Source organism: Monodon monoceros, unplaced genomic scaffold, assembly GCF_005190385.1.
Source record: "Monodon monoceros isolate NGI ecotype Baffin Bay Population unplaced genomic scaffold, NGI_Narwhal_1 Super_Scaffold_6, whole genome shotgun sequence".
Lineage (NCBI taxonomy): Eukaryota > Metazoa > Chordata > Mammalia > Artiodactyla > Monodontidae > Monodon > Monodon monoceros.
In genome coordinates, this window is record NW_021703783.1 from 86130594 (window position 1) to 86152146 (window position 21553).

General features: G+C 40.4%; 1 protein-coding gene across 1 annotated transcript; it reads right to left on the reverse strand.

The window, feature by feature from the left end:
- Positions 1–256: 256 nt before the first annotated feature.
- On the reverse strand, positions 257–20415 carry RTCB (RNA 2',3'-cyclic phosphate and 5'-OH ligase). Its single transcript, XM_029204876.1, has 12 exons — positions 20234–20415; positions 17442–17520; positions 16221–16288; positions 15007–15106; positions 12760–12916; positions 10816–10972; positions 9433–9592; positions 7983–8158; positions 7291–7479; positions 6491–6601; positions 4971–5090; positions 257–1354 (listed from the first exon to the last, which is right to left on the reverse strand). The coding sequence occupies exons 1-12, from the start codon at positions 20324–20326 to the stop codon at positions 1247–1249; spliced, it is 1518 nt and encodes a 505-aa protein (XP_029060709.1). The 5' UTR covers positions 20327–20415; the 3' UTR covers positions 257–1246.
- Between the last annotated feature and the right edge of the window lie 1138 nt (positions 20416–21553).

Below are 21553 nucleotides of genomic sequence, written 5' to 3' on the forward strand. Positions count from 1 at the left end.
CAGAGTCAAGACATGCTATTTCATATCATACATTTTTCAGAGGAAGTCTGCTTTTCTCTAGCCTTTCAAACAGCATTTAGAAGACACTCCAATGGGGGGTTTTATTATATGTTGAGAGATAAGTGTCAGAAAAGAATATCTTTTAGGGTGCATCTCTGAAAGCAACCAAGGAGAAAATCAGAAAACAGAAACACTGTCCAAAGTGAACCAAGAAAAAATACTAATTATCCTAAGCCATAAAACATTCAGCACAAAATATAAACAACGTATTACAACTTTATTAGATTCTTCTATTTTACTGGCTATTTAGACTCAACTATGGCCTTAGTAACCTATAACGTTAACATCTTTGGGTGTCACAGTATATATAATACCTAATCTGATTAGGTGGCACAAGGACTAGCCAACCTGTCAACACAGAGTAACCATTAACATCATAGCTGCGGCCTTTTGATGCTTTTATAATAATTCAATCATAAATGTAAAGATATCTGTATTATCTGAGGGTTCTCTGCTGCTGCTGTGCAAGTTATTATTCAAGAAAAGTCTGCCAGACTAGGCCTAATTAAAGATACACACGGAAGTCAGAAGTCCGCCTTATAGTTAGAATGACAAAGGTAGCAAGTCTATGATGAATTACTTTCTCTTTTGGGTCCCTATCCCTACGCCTCCACACATAACCCCTCCATAACGTGTCTCATTATCCATCTAACATCTTGCTATGACCCTTTTATATGCTCCAAGTAAGAATGGTATTTAGGGTTTTGCTCAGTGCAGGGGAAGGGGGTATATGAGTGGCTAAATGGATAAACTGACAAACAGAGGGCAAAAAGAAACATTCCCAAACCTTCCTATTTAATACAATGTTCTTCATGACACCTCTCAGGCTGGAAACAAAGGTTGGTGTAAAGAACTTCATTCTGATGATTAAAGACTTGTATGACTGAGTAAGGCAGTTTCTTGACTTACCCCCACCCCCTAACAGACTTTCCTAAAAACCTGTGGGATAATCAGGGAGGAAGCATATACATCCCTTTCCAAATGGAGGCATTGTGACTCCTCCCAGAAGGAAAGTTTACAACATTGGTTCCTGAATCAGCAGCCTCCCCACCAGCCATTCTGGAACGGGCAGCTACACCTGCACACCCTGGAACCTGTCAGGTCTTGAGTCTGATGTCTGAAGAGCATTTCAGTCCACGTCCACTTCAGTGAGGGTCAGTGGTGTCCAGTGGCTGCGGTCAGGGTTCTATCCTTTGATAACAGCAATCGGTGTCAGTTTAATGGCCTTCTTGCTGATTCCGGCATCATGGCAGGTGTTCACCACATCAGTCACATTCTTATAAGACTCAGGTGCCTGCAGGGGAGGAAAAGTCTACTTAAAATGGAATCTTTAAAAGCATTAATGTTCACTTGTAATTTAAAAAATGCACAAACAGCACTGAGTTGGTTTTGTTTTTTCTCTTTTTGCCTATCAAATAGGCAAAGGTTTAAAAAAAGATTAAGCTCAGTGTTGGTAAGGGAGTAGTATGATAACACTCTCATCTTGTTTTATATTTTTTCTGTATTTCTCTAAATTTCCCCAAAGAACATGTATCACTTGTATAAGTAGGAAAAGCAGTAAATGTAATTGAATAAAGCATATACACTAATACCCAACTGGAAGGAAATGTACCAAATCATCCTGTTAGTGGTAACTGTCTTTGGATGGTGGAGTTATTGGCAGTTTTGATTTTCTTTTATTAGATATTTCTACAGTTGTCAAAATTCCTGGAATGACCATGTATAACCTTCACAATAAGGAAAGGTTATTACATTCATATATATAACTAACACTACATATGTGCATGCATACATGGGTATACATACATACACATACAATTTATTTCTGTGAGTTTCTAGTAAAACCTCCCCCCTTCCTTCTGTCTTGCCACCATTAGAACAAATCTCACCACACACACCCTTTATCTCCATTCATGTCAACACAGCAAGCTTAGGCCTCTCAGAATGATTCCCGTGGGGGCTCTGTACACACCCCTTTCTAGCCCATCTCCTATTCCCTTCCAGTTTCTGAAACATTTCCACTGTGGCCTCTGAACTCCTTCCATTGAGTCAAAGGCAAAGAACTTCTTCCTTTCTTCTTTAAACATTCCCTTCACTTTCTCGTTCTTGCTGAAACATGGACCTCCGCTCAGGATATTACTTCTGCTTCCAACTTTCTGAAGTGGTAGCTGTTTTCTCTCCCAAACTGGGTCATGCCATTAGGTTGAGAGGTGGGACAGGTGTCCTTGCTCTTCATGGTTCCTTGCAGACCATTCTCCCTCCTTTCTCCCAGTTTTGAATGTTGCAGTCCCCATTTATACCGCCCACTACTCTTGTTGCTGCATTCATCTGCTAGTCTGATCCCCACTGTTACTTGAAGTTTTGTAGCTCCTGGGTCACCCTCACCCTCTCCTGCTATAATTCAGAACGATTTCAATATCCAGGAAGAGGATTCTTTCAGTAACTTGGCTTCCTAGTTTCTTGATTCCCTCTCCTTCAATGCTTACCTCTGCCATTCTCTCCCAGAGTCATCCCCAAGAACTCGTCATTACCAATGATTACAACTCCTCCACAGTCTCAGCTCCCAGCACCCCAGACAGCCTAGGTTTCCACCTCCAACAATCCTTTAACCCCACGAGACCCACAATCCCTTTTCAACACCCTTCAACAACCTTGCTTCTCCTTTACTGTGCCGTACTTGCAACCCTGGTTAAAGGAAACTCAACATCTATTTCATGCCAGCACCTATACAGTTGGATGTAGCTGAAAAACACCCAACCACTGAATTTAAGCTCAAGTGGGCCCTTGACGCTGTCCTGGCAATCACCCAAAATTTCACTAGGCCAATCACTTTCTTAGATGATGATTTTATACCTTCTCCTGCATCCTCACTCTCAGTTGCTGGCCCTACTTCCTATTACACTGAAAAAACAGAAACAACCAGAACAGAATCTCCATAAACTCTCTTGCCATATCTTCCCTGACTACCAGCATCTGTACCTTCTCCTTCTCTCCTTTTATTAAGGATGAATTACCTAAGCTCCTAGCAAAGACCAACCCCACCAGATCCCATCTCCTTTCATCTACTCAAGGACACTTCTCTAGTAATTCCCCACTTTTTCCTGCATCTTCGATTTCTCTTCTAGATTCTTCTCAACAGCATGCAAACACATCAGTTAGATCATGTTATTCTTCTGCTCAAAATTCTCCCAAGTCTTCCCCTCATCTCACTCAGAGGAAGAGCAAAAATCCATTTGTAAAGGAAAAATCAAGGACCCACACGATCTGGTGCCCCTACCTCTCTAACCTCCTCTCCCTCTTGCTCACTCCAGTCACGCTGGCCTCCACACCGTTTCTTGAACCTCCAAGTGTGATCCGGCCTCAGAGTTTCTGCACTTGCCATCCTTCCTGCCTGGAAAGCTTACCCCTAGATACCCACATAGCCTGTTCCCTTACCCCTCTCAGGTCTTCACTCAAATACCACCTCACTACACCCTATCTAAAACTGCACCCACTCCCAGTCTCTCCCTATCCCCCTTCCCATTTTTACTTTGTAGCACTTACCACACTATACAGTTTACTACTTGGTAAGTTTCACAGGAATGGATTTATGTTTCTTTTGTTCACTGCAATATCCCTATAGCACCTAGAACAGTTCCTAACTATGGCAGATGTTTAATAAGTATTAGCTGGATGAGTGAAAAAAATCGTATGTAAAATGTGCAAGTAAAAAGTATACCAAATGTTAATAGTGGTTATCTCTGGTTGGTGGAATTCTAGATGTTTTCTTCTTGGTATTTTCTAAAACCTCTTAATTAAAATCAGGTGAAAAATTAAGTTGTTAAAAAATAAAGCTTTGGGGCTTCCCTGGTGGCGCAGTGGTTGAGAGTCCACCTGCCGATGCAGGGGACGCGGGTTCATGCCCCGGTCCGGGAAGAACCCACATGCCGCGGAGCGGCTGGGCCCGTGAGCCATGGCTGCTGAGCCTGCGCATCCGGAGCCTGTGCTCCGCAACAGGAGAGGCCACAGCAGTGAGAGGCCCGCGTACCACCAAAAAAAACCCAAAAAAACAAACAAACAAAAAAACAAAAAATAAAGCTTTGTCATACTCTTTAACGCAGTAATTCTGCTTTTGAGATTTCACTCTAATTATTAAAACATCTGGAGGAAAGATTCAGGCATGAAGACACACAGTACAACTTAATTTAGAGTAGCAAAGATGTGGAAACTACTTGATTATCCACTATGGGCAGAAACTTATGGTACTTAGCTAGTAGAATATTTCTCAGTTGTTAAAAATGACGTAAACAACATTATAATAATGTGTTAAATTTTAAAAAGGACTATAAAACGTTTGTAAACTATGTTATAACCAGTTTAAAAAAAGCATTTAGGGAAAAAATGGCAATAAGCATCTTAAAAAAAGGAGGTAATAGTTATGTCATGGCACAGAATTTCTGGATGACAATTTTTCTTTTCTCTTAAACTTTTAAAAGGAAATTATATTGCTTCTAATTTAAATATGTACATATGTGTACATATACATACATGTAATTTAAACAAAATCTTTGCTCCCTTATGAATCAAAAAAACCCATTTTCTCAAACATTTCCCCCCCACCTTTTCAAATTTGCTTTCAAATTTAACTGTTAAGTATACAGTTGTGCAAAAGAAAGGTTAAGATGAGTCAGCTCAAACTAAACTTAAAGCTTGTAATATGCAGACAAAGACTATACATGAATGGTAAAAATCATTCTTGTGGACCCAGCTCATAATTAACCTCCAAACAAAAGAGAAGACAATGATAGACTGTAACTGAGGTTATTTTTAAAAAAACCATTTCTATTAGCAATACTAAAAATTGCTGTCTCCGGGTACTGGCATAAATTATAAACAGTTTTATGCTGAATACTTATCAAAATTTCACTTACCTCTTCCATAACCAGCTTGGGTGAGGCAACACGGATTGCAATTCCCATGTCTGCCAATTTGTCTAGGACGTCCTGGAAATCTAAATTACGCCTTGACTTTGCTCGGGACAGTGCACGGCCCTAGATTGGGAAAGGAATGAACTGCATTTATAAATTCTGAGCTCCAATTTATGTTCAATCCCAGCAATTATTTAAACCCTTAGGATCATATGCCTTTTCCCTGACTTCTTTTTAAACTAAAAGAAGAAATAAGAGAGTCTTTTTCTATTTAATCAACACTGTAATGTGCTTTTTGTTTTAAGACTCATCCTTTTGGAAGACAAATTTACATCTACAAAGCATTTAGCATTTAAAGACTTAGTTTTGTGTATCTAATCACTACTAATTATCAATTACATATAAATATGTTAATTTAAAATTGTAATCAGTATGTCTATCATCACAAAAACTTTGTGCTCTTTGTGGTTTAAAACAGTTTCTCCACCTTAGCACTTTCTGACATCTTGGATGAGGTAACTGTTGTGGGGACTGTCCCATACGTTATAAGATGTTTAGCGGCATCCTTGCCCTCTACCCACTAGATACCAATAGCACAATTCCCCTCCCCCACTGCGACAACAGAAAACGCCCTGAGACACTGCTAATGTGTGTGGGGAGATGGTTTTGATCACTGGGTTAAAGTTAGGAGTTGGGAGGCAACTGAAAATGATAAAGGATCAGAGGGAAAAAAGTAGGGTTAATATATACGTGAGGGTCTGTCCTACTGAGAAGGTATCATAGACAGTTTCTATTTTCCACTCCATCACCAGCTAAGAACTTTGATGGCTTAGAAGAGCAGCTGGATAACTGGTTTGTGGGCCAAATCTGGCCTATTACCCGTTTTTGTAAATACAGTTTTATTAGTACACAGCAATGCCTATTTGTTTATGTGTTGTCTATGGCTGCTTTTCTACTAAAATGGCACAATAGAATAGCTGCTACAGAGATCTTATGGCCCCCAAAGCCTAAAATATTTACTGCCTGGTGCTATATAGAAAGTTTACCAACCCCTGGCTTAGAAGAGGCAATATATTGAAATAGGTGTGCAGTCTACACATGGGTCCTGATTTGCAAAATGGGGCATATCCTCCAAATCTCGAGTGGACCCACCCAGTAAGGAACAAATTATGCTAATGGCTAGGTCTGTGAATCATTGAGATACATTTTGATGTAAATTTGCATCAGGTAAAGTTTTATCAGTTACGGTAGTGTGATAATTTCTCAATCTGGATTTTGTGGACTCACAGAGTTGAGGAACAGTCCCTGGCCGTACAATGATCCCACTAAGGTCGAGATACTTGGTGACCTCAGTTAGTTCACTAGACAGTATATATTACGGGGAAAAATTCAGGTAGAAGACAAGACAAACCCAAACCTCAACTTTGTTAATGCTCAACCAAGTACATTTACCTGTCAAAATGCAAAACAATGACTACACTGAAGAGAACATTTCTAAGTAATTTTCTGTTTTCATAACTCACCGCTCCATGACAAGTTGTTCCAAAGGTCTCGGTCATGCCCTGCTCAGTGCCAGTGAGAACATAGCTACAGGTTCCCATGGTGCCGCCAATGAGCACAGGTTGTCCAGTGAGCTGAGGAAGCACACAAATCAAACATGTTAAAATTTAGAAAAGCAGGAGCTTCCTATGTGTGAGATTTAAATTTCCTCTTGCATTGGAAGACTGTGGAGAAACCAGGGCCTTTAAATGCACTGTGCTCACAACTATATTAAGATATTATTCTGATTCTTTGATAGTTGAGAGGGAAGGGAAGAGGATGGGAGGAAAAATGTGAGGACCAGGAAGGCAGCAGCAGACAGCCTGAAGGTAAGAGCAAAGCAAAACTCAAATTTGTAGTGAAGTGTTTTTAGGAAGAACCATCCCGAGCAAGGCATCTTCCCTCTCAGGCTTGTTTCCTCATCTGTGAAATGGTAGGTTAAGGGTCTTTCTAACTCTATCACAGCCAGACACCAAAAGGATAAGAGGAATGAAACAGACTGAGTTTAATCTTAATCCTGTCTTCTAATCATTCAAAGGCCTTAAAAAAGATAATCTTAGTGCATCTTAATGGAGTAGAATATTCTCCATGCAGCACTACAGCACACTGCAAGCACAGATGATGGGGGGAGTCATGCTTCAGAGAAGACTGGAAATCACTGTTCTCATGGATGACAGACTGTTTTCTTTTCACAATTGCTGCTTTCCTGTTTAAATTCTTATGTATTTAGAACTGTCTAAATCATGCCCCCACTGCTTAAAACCACAAATGGCTCAGTACGTACTTGGTAATCAACCGCAATGAGGGGATGGTGAGGAGGGAAAGCTCGGGTGGATCCCTTCCTGTGTACTAACAGAGTCCGTTCCTTTCCATCCACCACATGCTGTTCTACTTTGGCAATATTGTGAGAAACATCATAGATCACATGTAGGTCCAAGTCATCAGGGGTTGTGTTGAAGACCTTGGCAAAAGCCTAAGAGAAAAAAAGCTTACGTTTAAAGTGGCAGAACCAGCTCTTCAGAACTTATCTTATTGATTCTGGAAGGTCTGTTGGAAGGGAGTGAGGGATTTAAGAGTTCAAAAATAGCAGAATTATTAACCTTCATGTAAAGGACAAAAGCTGTCTTTAGACCACAGAGCAAACTCCACTCCATAAACTCCAACTAGTCTTGACCAAACCCATCAGAGGTGCTTCTTCTTCAGCCTTCTGAATCTCAGTGAACGGCACTTCTACCCTCTCCGCTGCTCAAGGCAAATTCTAGGAATAATTCTGGCTTCTCTTCTCCCCTCTCCTGATACCCTGCTGAGTTAGCTTAAGGACACACCGAAAGCTTGGACACTTCGCCAATATTTTGAATATCTATTACATACATTTCCAAAACCAAATCCTACAGGCTTAGATTTGAATACACTATGTTTTAAATTACTTAACTTCATCATGTATAACTGGGAACAGACAAGCAACCTCAACTGTACCTGACGGGTTAAAAAGGTCATGGAAGAGCGGTTGACCCAGGCATAGTTCCCGGCCGCTGCCATTCCCTTCAGGTAGTCCTGACCCTCTGCGGAAGCGATTCGAGCACAAGCCAACTGACGGTCATTGACTATAATCTTGTCTCTCTTCATGGCTTTTTCCATAGCTACCAGCGCATCTGAAAGGAGAGAGCACAACAAGTCCAAACCAGCCAGCTTTCCCTTTATAATTCAGATTTATTGCAGAAAGGTGGGCTAGATTCAAAACCATTCTACAAAGAAACAAGTAAAATACCATTTTCCCTTTAAAGTGTTTCTGAGCTCATCTATTTATTGGTCAAGATATATTTACTGAGAATCTTCTGTCAGAGCTATGTGACACAATATATGCAGGCTCCAAAGAGAACACCTGCCCTCGAGGACTTGCAAGGGGAATGCAAGGTGGTCTGAGTTACTTACTCCCTTCCTGGCATGTGCATGAATGAGAAGTAATAAAATACGTTTTATTGCCATCATGGTTTTTAAAAATAATTTTTAGTGACTTAAAAGAACTGGAGATAAGTTGCTAGACCTTCTGCATGCAAATCAAATCCATGATAAAGTGTAAAGCAGACCTCAGTAGAAAGTTCAGAAATACTAGTCAATGCTCCATATATTTGCTAGACAAAATATTCTAACAGGCCAGGCTGGCACAAATTTTTAGATTCCCATATAATTAAATGTACATACAAGGATGAACCATAATTGCAATTTAGAGTTTACAGTAATTCCCACGTGTCTATATAACTTTTCCTATATTCATAAATCCTTTCACTCATCATACAAACGGTCCAAAGTGACCTTTCTACTACTTCCCTGCCTCCTGCTTTTGTTCACACTGTCTTTTGGTCATGAATGTTCTGCGTGTGTGATTGCTCAAACTGCACATGTTATGTGTCCATGAAGTCATCTCTAAAATCTTTTCCCTAAACACTTTGTCTCTTCCACAGTATCTTATCAATTACTATACCTTCTGTCTTTACTTTTTCTTCTTAATGAACATGACATCTCTCTCATGAGACAATTTGAGGGCGGAGCCCTTGCTATTTCATCTCTGAATCCACTATAACACTTAATCTTGCCGTACAGGTAGGTGTCTAAGACATATCCCCGCATATATCATAAACTCTACAATTTGAAGTCTTTACTGCTCTTTCTTGGTCAGACAGTAATAGTAATCTGTAAGAGTAAATATGGTAACTGGAGCCTGTGACAACACCATATGAAATAATTATTATTCCCATTTTTTTCGGACAAGTAAGTTAAGGCCCAGTGCAGTTAATTTCTGCTAGTTAGAAAACCAGGGTAAAAACCTGCACAGTACAGTTCCAGCACTTTCTCCCTTTAGTCTCTATATGGTTCCCCACAAAATGTACATTTTAGCACCAAGCCAAAAATTAGGTCCAGAAAATACCTGTGGCTACTTGGTGGCCCAAGCCTCTGCTTCCACTGTGGATCATCACACACACCTGTCCCTTATGGTCGATGCCCATTTTCTTAGCAGCATACTCATTGAAAATCTCATCCACAACCTGGATTTCTGCATAGTGGTTGCCTGCTCCCAGAGTCCCCAACTGCAAATGTGACAATGTCTGATAAAATAGCTGCTATTCAGGTTTGAAAAAATCCATTTGCAAAGCAAATAGGTTAAAAAACCCAATAAAAATAAAAAGATAACCACACATATAGCGTTAACAAAAAAACTTCTAAGCTTAGAAACGCTTCATTCACTTAAAGTAATATCCCACACAACTAAAATAATGTAGACCAGTTCCTGCATTTATTATATCATTATTTGCTTGAGGCACAGCACATTAAAAGCATCATAAACGAAAACTCAAACCACCAAATGGCTCACAGGACAATTTAAACATCACGGAGAGAAGGGTCAAATTTTGGGGTGAACTCTGGTGAATGTTGACTCTTACACAAAGTCCAAGTTCAAATGATTTTTGAAATATCTGTGAGTTCACTGACACCTACCACTATCCATCACTGGAAGAATATATCCCATAACTGGAGCTAACAGATGCTTTACGGACCCAAAGAATGGCAGTGTTGGAACAGTCTTAGAGACTGCCTAGTTTTAACTATCTCAAGTTTTGGATGAGAAAATGAGACCCAGACAGGCAAAAGAGACTTGCCCAAGGTCACAGTGAATTAGTGGCAAAGCCATCACAATTTGCTGTAAATTTCAAACATCTGGTATATTTTTATCTCATGGACACCATGAACCGACAAGGTATCTGCTGTCATCTTGGATGCTAGAAAACTTTCAGCCAAATCTGTAGATTGTCCAAGTTTGTACATATGCAATTTTGGTATACATTTTTTTTTTTTGCGGTACGCAGGCCTCTCACTGTTGTGGCCTCTCCCGTTGCGGAGCACAGGCTCCGGACGCGCAGGCTCAGTGGCCATGGCTCACCGGCCCAGCTGCTCCGCGGCATGTGGGATCTTCCCGGACCGGGGCACGAACCCGTGTCCCCTGCATTGGCAGGCGGACTCTCAACCACTGCGCCACCAGGGAAGCCCTGGTATACATTTTAAGCCTTATAATCATATCCCATTTTCCTCCCATCCACTTCTAATTCATTATATCTTGTTTTATTTTATGAACATCTACAAGCTCCTGATAGCTTTTTAAAAGATTAACAATGAAGCATAAACAAATTTGTGTTCCTTTTGATGTGAAAAAAGCTAGGGTATATTTACTACATGGAAGACAGATTTTTTTCTTCCTCCCAACAAAAACAAAATATGAAAAAAATGAACATTTCCCCTGCAAAGTGAGTGCTACCTGGGGAAGGCCTCTCTTTTTGGCCCTGGCAGAGACCTTACTGGGGTCGGCTTGCAGCATCCTTCCGTACTCCTCGCAGTGCTCCTTGTCTTCAGCCCAGGCATAGCCTTCCCTTAGGGACCAGTCCACACCCATCTCCAAGGCCTCCTCCAAGTCTCTGAGTGAGTAACAAGGTGCAGGTCATTTCACAGCCAAGGCAGATCAAAATCTAAAGATGACCACATCTCAAAGGGCAAAAGAAAGAACTGTATTGACTATTGCCTGTGTATCAGGCATCGTGCCAGATGTAGTTCATGCTCTCAGCAACTCTAGTTTTTTGAGGAAAAGCGGTTACATAAATAATTGAATATTAAAATTATAAATGCCAATGTTCTTGATATTTACACAGCCCCTCATACTTTTCAACTCTTATTTATCTCTCTGATCCTGAATTCTATGAGGCAGTGATTAAGCAGCCACAGAAAATTTATAACCATAATCAAATATCGTTATCTGCCACCAACTTTACTACAGCTACACTAACTTTTCATAGTAACTTATGAAAAATTACAACTAACAAACAAAGCTATCTCAATGTCCTCAGGCAACACAGGTTAAATTTTTTTTTTTTTTTTTGCGGTACGCGGGCCTCTCACCGTTGTGGAGCACAGGCTCAGTGGCCATGGCTCACGGGCCCAGCTGCTCCGCGGCATGTGGGATCTTCCCAGACCAGGGCACGAACCCGTGTCCCCTGCATCAGCAGGTGGACTCTCAACCACTGCGCCACCAGGGAAGCCCAACACAGGTTAAATTTTAAGGTCTATTCCCACCTTCACAGAAGTACTACGTCGCTTTACTGCACCCGCAGTTTGAAGCTGAGGTGCACAACGTTAAACCCTTAGAAGGAAAAAGCTCTGATCTTCACCTAAGGTCTAGCCCTCTTACAAAATACCATCCGGAGAGATTACAATGATCAATAGGCCCTCCCCACAACAGCCCATTTCAAACATTACTTATTAGGACAAAATTCCTACCTAAAATATTTGTAAAGATGTTTGGAATTTATTTAGATGTTCCAGGTATGCTTTTCAAAGTGGGACTGCATTCAGGGACCACATAAAGTCACAGAATAAGCATCTTCCAAATGTATCAATTTTACTCCAAGTTTTTTTGTTTTGTTTTTTGGTAAAGGGGTGTTGTATAACAGGTAATAGCTAAAGACATTTTAATATTAATGTCTGTACATATATTTGAATAGAATGCAAAATTCACATGAACTTTTAGATAAAACAGAAGATATTAATGATACATACTTATTAAGCACACATTTCTGCAAAGTGTAAGGTGCACAGCTTTACAGGAGCTATGACAGTACATCAACGGCCATGTAAAAGGCCACTGTGCTGTAGCTGTACATTGAATTTTCTACTTTGGAAATACACAACATCTTAGGTGAAGAACACACTCAGTGCTATCATCCAAAAAGGAAGGTTGTCAATACAGGTTCACTGACAAAGGACAGTGGGGTTCAGAATACAGCCTCTGAAGCCAAAGGATCCTTGGTTTGAATCCTGACTTTACTTACTAGCTTATTTACTATTATCTCTTTAAACTTCAGTTTCCTTTCTTGTGAACTAGGAATAATATTAGGGTTATTATCTACACAAAATGATATACACGTACACTACAGCACAGTGCTCTGCACACAGGAAGTGCTCAGTAATCATCAGTGGATATTATTCTATTATGAATTCTACCACATGTCAAAGGCTGTCATGATGAACATGAATTGACTAATGTCTCTAATGAACGTTACAGACCTCATGCTTAAAAAAACAATTCATTACCACTTCTTCAACAGTGACTGAACAATCCCCATCTCCTAAGTGTCCTACACTGGAAATGAACGTGAGGGTCGTGTGATTATTATCTCTCACTCCCTTTACTGGCAGCTTTCGTTCTTACTTGGCATTCATTGGGATGACGCCTTTCGACCCCACCCCAACAGGAATGTGGTCGAACATAGCTTGGGCAAGTTGCTCCTTCACAGGCTGGACATCACTTTCGTCTAAATTGGTTCTTAGCAAGCGGACACCACAGTTGATGTCAAATCCGACGCCACCTACAAAATAGAGAAAAGGTAGTCAAATATTAGCAAAACCAGGTAGTTAGGCTTTGTTACCTGTGGTTTCCCACTATTAATAAAGGGTTTAAAAGACAGCCACTCTTTTAAAAATAGCTATGTTTTAAAGGAGTCAACAAAGTGGTTCTCTGTGGGTAAAGTCTGAGAACAACAAAATTTAAAGTAAATACATACTAAAGGTACTTTGTGGGTCAAGGAGGCAGTAATGAACAACAAGTAACATCTAGACTAGAGATTAAAATTTGAATTACATGCTTCTCTTTTTTTCTTGATCACTCTTGTCAGGGGTTTATGAATTCTATTAGTCTTTTCAAAGAACCAACTTTTGGCTTTGTTGATCCTTACCACTGTATATTGTTTCATTAATCTTGCTCAATTATTTCCACCTATCTACATTTTCTGGGTTTAATTAGTTGTTCTTTTTCTAACTTTTTGAGAGGGATGCTTAGATCATTGACACTGCAGCCTTTCTTCTTTTCTAATTTGTGCACTGAAGGCTATATACTTCTATCCAAGTACGGCGTTAACAGTAACCCACAATTTTTAGACAGGTATTTTTTAAATTAAGATCAGTTAAAATTACTCTGTAGTTTCCATTACGATTTTTTGTTTTTGACCCATGGGTTATTTAAATGCATTGCTTAACTCATAAACATAGTTTTTTTCCCCCAGGTTTGTATTGTTATTAGTGATTTCTAACTTAATTCTACTGTGGTAGGATAGTATCCTCTATATCAGTGGTTCTTAGGTGTGACCCAAGAATTCTTTCAGGCCTTTAGGATTAATTGTATAACAATACTAAGACATTATTAGCCTTTTAAACATATTCTCTCTACTGTACAGTGAAGTTTTCCAAAGGCTACATGACATGTGATAACATGCTTGCTCTGAGGGGTAATGAGACATGTCCTTGTGTATTACTGTTTCTAAACTTTCTCAGTTTTAATTTCCAGTAAGGTAAACATTGATAAAAGCCTTTGAGATCAACCCTCAATAATTTTAAGAATGTAAAGGGGTCTTGGGCCCAAAGTTTGAGAACTGCTGATGTATGATTTCAACGCTTTGAAACTTGAGACATGCTTTACGGCTCAGTATATGGTCAATTTTGGTAAACATTCTGTGTGCACTTGAAAAGAATGTGTACTCTACAGTTCTTGGATGTACTGTAATGTGGATGCATGCACAACCACACATGTATATGAGAGATCAAGGTGTCAAGTTTGTAACAGGATTGTTCAAATCATGTGTCCTTACTGATTGAAATCTGCCATTTCCTCAAGAGAAAAATAGTGCTAAATGTTGGGCTCACGTATCTGCACTTTTCCTCTGGATCTTAGCCTCACAAATTCTTACTACCTCTGTAGATTTTTATGGTTTCAACAGATGCATTTTTGGCTCTGTTTTAAAATTTTCACGCAGCTTTTCTCATTGTTCTCGGCAAAGGATTGCCTGAAATGACCTTGTCCACTGATGCTGGAGGCAGAACTCTCAAGACACAATTCAACCTTTCATCTTTTTATCAGCCTCTGAACGCAAAGATATTACTTCAAGTGCGAAACATTTTCAGTGAAAGCACACCACAGCAGAAAAGAAGTATACAACTACAAGTGACTAATAATGATGCTAATGAGAGTAAACACTCATCAAGTACTTCCTATGTGTCCAGCATTGTTCTAAGTATTTTAACAAAGCTTAATGAATTTAATCCTCACAATAATGCTACGTAGTAAATAAGATTATTAACTACAATTTGCCTAAGAGATAACTGGGACACAAAGAAGATGTATAATTTGCCAGGGAAGTATTTCAGTTTCTTTTGTAGGCCATGTCTGAATAGTGCCTGGCACACAGTAGGAGCCCAAATAACTTTAAATAAATATATGCTTTACTTGATATTTTAATAGCCTCTGAGTGTCCACAATTAATTCTCTCAGTAAATGGGGAAAAGAAATGATAGAATATGATGAGGCTGACATTCACACACAAAATGCAGCCGTGCTCTATTTTAGAAAGGGTACGATTCTGAGAGAAGCTACACACCTGACAGCAGACATGCACAGTGACCTTACCTGGGGATACCACTGCTTCAGGGTCATTCATATCAAAAGCTGCCATATTCCCAATAGCAAACCCATAACCTGAATGGACATCAGGAAGCCCAATGGATCGCTGAAAGAGAATTAGAAAATAAAATACAGTTTTCTCACTGGCACTCTGGCTGCCTGATAGACCTGACACTAACTCTCAAATAGGCTGGGGGGCTGAAGCCTTCCCTAAATCAAGATTCTGTTTTCATGAAATCTTCTCTATTGGTGGAAATTAGGTGTAAAAAATTCCTAATCATAAAGCCAAATATAGCAGGAAAAACTTTTTTACAAAGTCTGACATTAACTAAGAAAATTGAAAAGAGGAAAAACCTTAGTACCACATGATATAGGAGGACCACATACTAACTTTAACGCATTATTACATTTTAGAGATGATAGATTCTGGTCATGTCAGGCTGACAGGAGGAAAATACCTGATTTACACAGGTCCTTAGTGTTTAAGCAATCAGAGACAAATGTAATCCATTTGATGGTATGAAAACTGTACAATTTCTACATCTGGGGCCTAGAAAAGGATACTGACCCAGGAAGAATGGAGGTCAAAACATGGTAGGAATACATGCAGACACCTGGACACTTACGAGTTCCTTAAATGCACAAGCCATGTCTTTTCACTTCTCCTCCCAAGTGCCCAGCAGAGAAACCGGCATAAAGACCTCAAAAAATGTCTGTTGAATGGATTTAACATCTACCTCTAATGGTGGAATCTGAATGTAGACTCGGGTGAGGGCCCCACTTGTACCATCCAGTTCTATCCCCACCATCGCCACCACCCTCCTTTTCCAATCATATCCACAACAGCTATATTGCCCTTTGTCCCTCCCCTCAGTCCTAACCCTTACAATTCCTGCCAGTCTTTCTCCAATCAACCTCTTAAATGAGGCCACCGTGAAACTTTCACTGGTGGCAAACTGATATAAGAATAATGTGTACAACAAGAAAACAAAATCTACTTCAAAGGTTCTCAAACACTTATAGATTCTGGCTAAAGGCAACCAGAAACTGAGATGTTACCCAGACTCAGTTATTTCTTTAAATTCCATGGTTATTTCTAGATGTTTGAAGGTCACTGTCTAAATGACACCACTATCAGTTAGGCATGGCCATTCATCCATTCAACAAACTTTCAGACTAAAAAAAAATATGAGTGATTAAAACTGTGAACATAGACTCACATGAACAATCCCAGGCAGGGCGGCCACATTGCCAATTTGTTTCATGGCTGGCAGGAAGCCACCAACACCTGAAAACAAAATTTCAATATTAGAAAAGAGGACATATTTGATTTTTAGCTGAAGTGTATTCACACTTTTCTAGATTGCGTTAATGAAGGGGTAGTGGTTAGGACTGCTAAAACAGCAAAGCATAAAAGGGTGTCTGAGATGACGTGGAAAAGAAGGCAGCACATGCACAGGAAGGTAGTGAGGGCAACCAGAATAATTACAAACATGCTGTCAGTATTCTGTGCATACCACGGAGGACTGCTTGCAAATACTGTACAGGGAGATGTAAAACATAATCATTATACCTTATGTTGTCAGTATAAAAAAAGGGTTCTTTTAACTGTTCATAATATATATCAAAAAAAAGTACTGGTTGTATTCTAAGTGACAAAGAAGGGCAATTTGGAAGAGTTGGGAAAACACTGGATGGAGAGTCAGGGGATCTGGAGTTCTAATCTCAGCTCTGTCACTGGCTGTGTGTCATTTCAGACAAGTCAGCACACCCTGGTGGGGGGCAGGATGAGACTTATTTATTTTAGGTTTGTTGACTAAAAAAATAAAAGGGTTAAAACTAGATTTCTATTCTACCATCACCACTAGAACATTATATTACAGCTTTATCTCTAAACCTCCCTGTAGTCTTGCAAGATAGGTGTTATAAACTCTCTTTTACAGATGAGAAAACTGAAGTTCAATGAGGCTAATCAGTGCACTGACTTTGTAATCAGACACTCCTGGATCTGAATTCTGATTCTGTCACTGAGAGACTGTGCAACCTTGGACAAATTAAAATGACTTAACTTCACTCAGCCTTGACTTAAACATCTGTAAAATGGAGATATCCTCTTAGAGTTACTTTAAGAATTACATGAGATAACCTATGTAAAGTGCCTGGCACATAGTAAGTGCACAATAAATGGTAGCTCTTGTTATTACTGTCCGAGGTTAGGTGCAAAACCAATCAGGTCCATCCAGCTCCAAGTGCTTTCTACAAGGCCAGGTGGCTAACAATGTGATCACGAATAAGTAACGGGTTCTCGTCTCATTTGAAGTCTTGATCATTCCTTGACAACACTTTTGTATTTTTAAATTATAATTATTTGAGTTACCATTTTTCAATCCACAAGGTAGACACTACTTGTACTGCCACATGTCAAACTCTAATTTACTTACCACCACCTCGACAGGCATTCCTTAATTCTTCAAACATTAATTTTTCCAGAGCATCATTCACATAGAAAACTCCTTCAACCTGGTACCAAAGAAAAGGAAGAATTATGTCTGAGCACATGGACCTGATGTATATAAGTACAGGATAGAACACAAACACTGTAGGCAATATTTATTTTGCTTTACTCTTTATAAAACACTTTCACGCTACCTTAAACAAGCAGAAAACTTCTTACAAGATGTTCCCATCTTTATATCTTAAAAGTGTATTTTACAATGTTCACAAATCATTTTGTTTATTCTCCTACTCTCATAGGCCATATTTAAAAGTTCAACAGGTAAAATATTTTGTGTGTGTGTGTGATAAAGAAACGTCTTCCAACAATGCTCTAAGGCCAAAGGTCTCAGTATTCTTGTGCTTCTGAAATATCAGTAGGTTTTGAAAAACATAAATGAATCAAAAACTCAGATCTAAACATAAAAGTGCAGTCATCTGACCTAAGTGTACTTTTTCTAGATCTAAGACAATAGCACACTACACTTTACTGTGTCCTATTCTGATTTACAAATCTGTACTTAGGTAAACAGTGAGTAAAAAAATTTTAACAGGTAGCTATATAGCTGTGTGCTTAGTTTTACCATCTATGTAATTTTAAGGGGATAAAAAAGCTTGACAATAGAGGCACACAAAGGGCAATGGAAGACATGGTTATGTAACACCAAAGGACAGAACATTTTAATCAGAGATCAAATATTATGAAGGATCTGCCTAGCATTGAAGAACCAAAGATTTAACAATCATCTGGACAAGGAAATTTATGTATCAGAAAGATGACTTCTGCATCTTACCACTGCATGAATAACAATACCAGTTATGGAAAATGTCTCAATTTTCCAAAGGGCCACATTTATTAATTCACCAAACATTTGCTGAGGACTCGTTATGTGTCAGGCACTGTGCTGCGCAGTAGGGGAGATACAGAGAATATGCAAGATCGTGATGTTGTGGAACTTCTGGTCTAGCATGAAGCTCAGACTAGAAAATGTAGAGTGCAATGAGGCAAGTGCTGTAATAGACGCACAGGGTACTACGGAAGAATCTGATGAAGAAGGGGCTCAACAGTCTAGGGAGGCGGTAGCCGGGGTGGGGGTGCGCTTCACAGTTTGTTAATTTTTTGTGAACACTGAGCTGGCTCTTTAAAGACAACAGACATTACTGGAGCAGCAGCAACACATTTAGGAACTGAATGGAAAGATGACATAAAGATGGGAGAGAAGTACTTTTAAGGAACAAAGAGGAATTTTTAGTGCAGCACACGGTTCTTACAGGAGGAATGGAGATTAAGCAAGAGAGATAGGGAATTGTAAGTGTGAAGTTCACTACTCTCATGAGACTGGGAATACAACACAAGCCTACCATAAAGGTCAGTAGCTTTTTAAGAGCAATATATCAAGATTTCAACTCTCCCTTCCCAAGGGAGGGGTGGTAGTAAAGTGTTGTTCAAACAGTTAAACTGGAACTGCCTAGCAAAAATCAGACTTGTCCCCAAGCTGAATTAGCAGGCGTGTGTGCATCACAAGTTAAGCCAGAATTGCTGACGGAACATAACAGTGTGTGTTACAATCCTCTTAGGATGGTCATATGCTTTTTATTTTCTACTTCATGCAGGGAACTGGATTCCATAAAAAGAAACTAGTCAAAGGAAAAAACAGAGCAAAAGGGAGGTTTGCGACTATGGGCTTTTTCTCCGCTCAGCGTCTAGCTAAGTGCTTTGCTCATAGGGGGCGCTCAATAAGTTTTAATATTGAGTAAAAGGGTGGAGCGGCTATCAGGAACTTTTACCAGGACGCAGGATCACAAACCTTCAATACACTTGCAGGGCACCTAAAGGGATTTCAAAAGCCGTCTAACAACATATGCACCAAAACCTCACAAATGCCTTCTTCTTCACTTTAATGGAAGACCATAAGCACAAATGACAAGGAAGCCCAAGAGATACAGAGACCTGGCTTTCAAACTCTCTGGTATCGGGCTCCCAAGTCTCCATCGGGAATACGTCATCCTGTCAGAGGAAAAATAAGTGAACTGGACATCACGTCTTAGCTGAGCTTCTACTGGGTGAGTAAAGGAAGCCGTTTAACCGACTCACGCTCAAAGCCCTACTAAAAAGTGCATATTAAAAAGAAAAAACCTGCCCTGTGAACTTTCTAGGTTGCCACGAGAAGCAAGATCGTTGTATTAAAACCCCGCGCATGTCAATTAAAACAACAACAACAAACCCAACACGGAGCAGTGAATGCTAGAAACTTGGTTCAGCGAACACAGGTCAGTAAACGTTATGTAAATGACTGGTATGACTCAGAGAAGCGGAGTTCACTCCCAGCAACTGCACCCCGGACTGGCTGTGCCACCTAGTAAAAGCCCACTAATGTCTCTAAGGCTCAGGGACGTAACACATCTCACGGTGCGTTCATGAGACTTCTCTGTGAAGACGCTTTGCAAAGGCCAATTTCGTATTTACTGGGATTCCCTGGACGCACTCCGCTTTGCTGGTCCTCGCGGTTCGGGGACCTCTCCATCCGTGAGGTGGGGCCGGCATACGTTGGGCAGCCCCGGAGGCGGGAGGAGTGGGTGGGGTGGGAGTTGGGGGATGGGAACTTTGCTGTGGGCGGGGGCCTCTCCGGCGCGCGAGGGGTCGGGAGGGCTCGAAGGAGACCGGGCCGGGTGGGTAGAGACACGCCGCGGGGCCCCAGCCGGGAAGGCCCCGACACCGGGTCCTGCTCCCCCGCCTCACCTGCATGTTGGGCACGAAGCCCTTCTTGATTCTCCAGCAGCTTTTATTGACCTTTTCCAAGAACTGCAGTTCATCGTTATAACTGCGGCTCATGGCGTCGACAAGAGTGGCGAAAACTCCCGGCTTCGCTTTGAAGAGCCGCTGCCGCGTTGTCCCGCTGACCGAAACACCAACTTCCGGAACTCAACGCGCAGGCGCGGCCAGCTCCGCGGCAGGATGGGCGACGGCTAGCGCCGAGGCTCAAAACTCGTCGCACCAATCGCTTTTTTTTTTTTTTTTTTTTTTAAGTTAGACTGTCCTCTAGCGTTTACCTTTTTGGATGTTAACTAGTCATTTTCTTCTAGGCTAAAGCTAAGCTAAATGCAGTGCAGTAGTTTTTAGTATGATCTAGTTATCCTTCGTTTTGGAAGTGTTTTCCAGCACTGAAAAACACACTGAATCGGGATCAGGTCCAGTTGTTCTAAAGAATCCATCTGCTTGGAGTTTACATCCCTAGTAGTGAGGGGGGAAGAAATGTCTGCAGCCGAGAAAGAGAAACATGTTTAAATAAATACCACAACGGAAATTTTGTAATGTTTCAGAACGAATTTGTGAACACATTAAATAACTTTTCTTTCAGAAAAGGGCATTCCAAAGAATGAAACGTGACAGCTTATCATTTATTCCAACAACACTGACAGGGGCTTCTATTACGGGGGTATCTATTGCTATTTTATGAGCAATACGAAGATGGGTAAATGGCAGTCCCTATGGATAGCCAGAGCTTCCCAGTCCAGCCCTCTGTGATGACTAAGTACTCCGTGATCGCGCTTTTATCCAGTGTCGCTTCTTCATAGTAATAAGTGAGCTTTAAGTGCCTTCGGTTTCTAATCCTACCTCACGTAAAGAACAGCGACTTTGAAATCAGAAAGGCTTCGATTGAATTTTTACCTCTGCTGTTTACTGGCTTTGTGTGATTCAGCTCTTTTAACCTTTGTTTCCTTATCTAAAAAATGGGATCATAATTCTTCACAGAGTGGCTGTGAGGATTAAATGAAATGACACTTGGTAAGCCCTCCAGTAAACAGCTCTCTTCCATTCCCCCACTGGATTGTCAGCACCACAAATGCAAAGTGTGGTTTCTATTCATTTCCTACATTATCCATACGGGTTCCCCTTTCCTCCTCTTCTGCCCCAATTTCGCCCCATTGATTGGTTGCTTTAACTTAACCTACTGTGATTTATCTAGGTTTAGTACTCTTCACTGCCATTTCATTTAATTTGAAAGGAAAAACAGCCTAAAACTTAAACAAGTGATACAACTTCTAGAGTTTCCTGTGT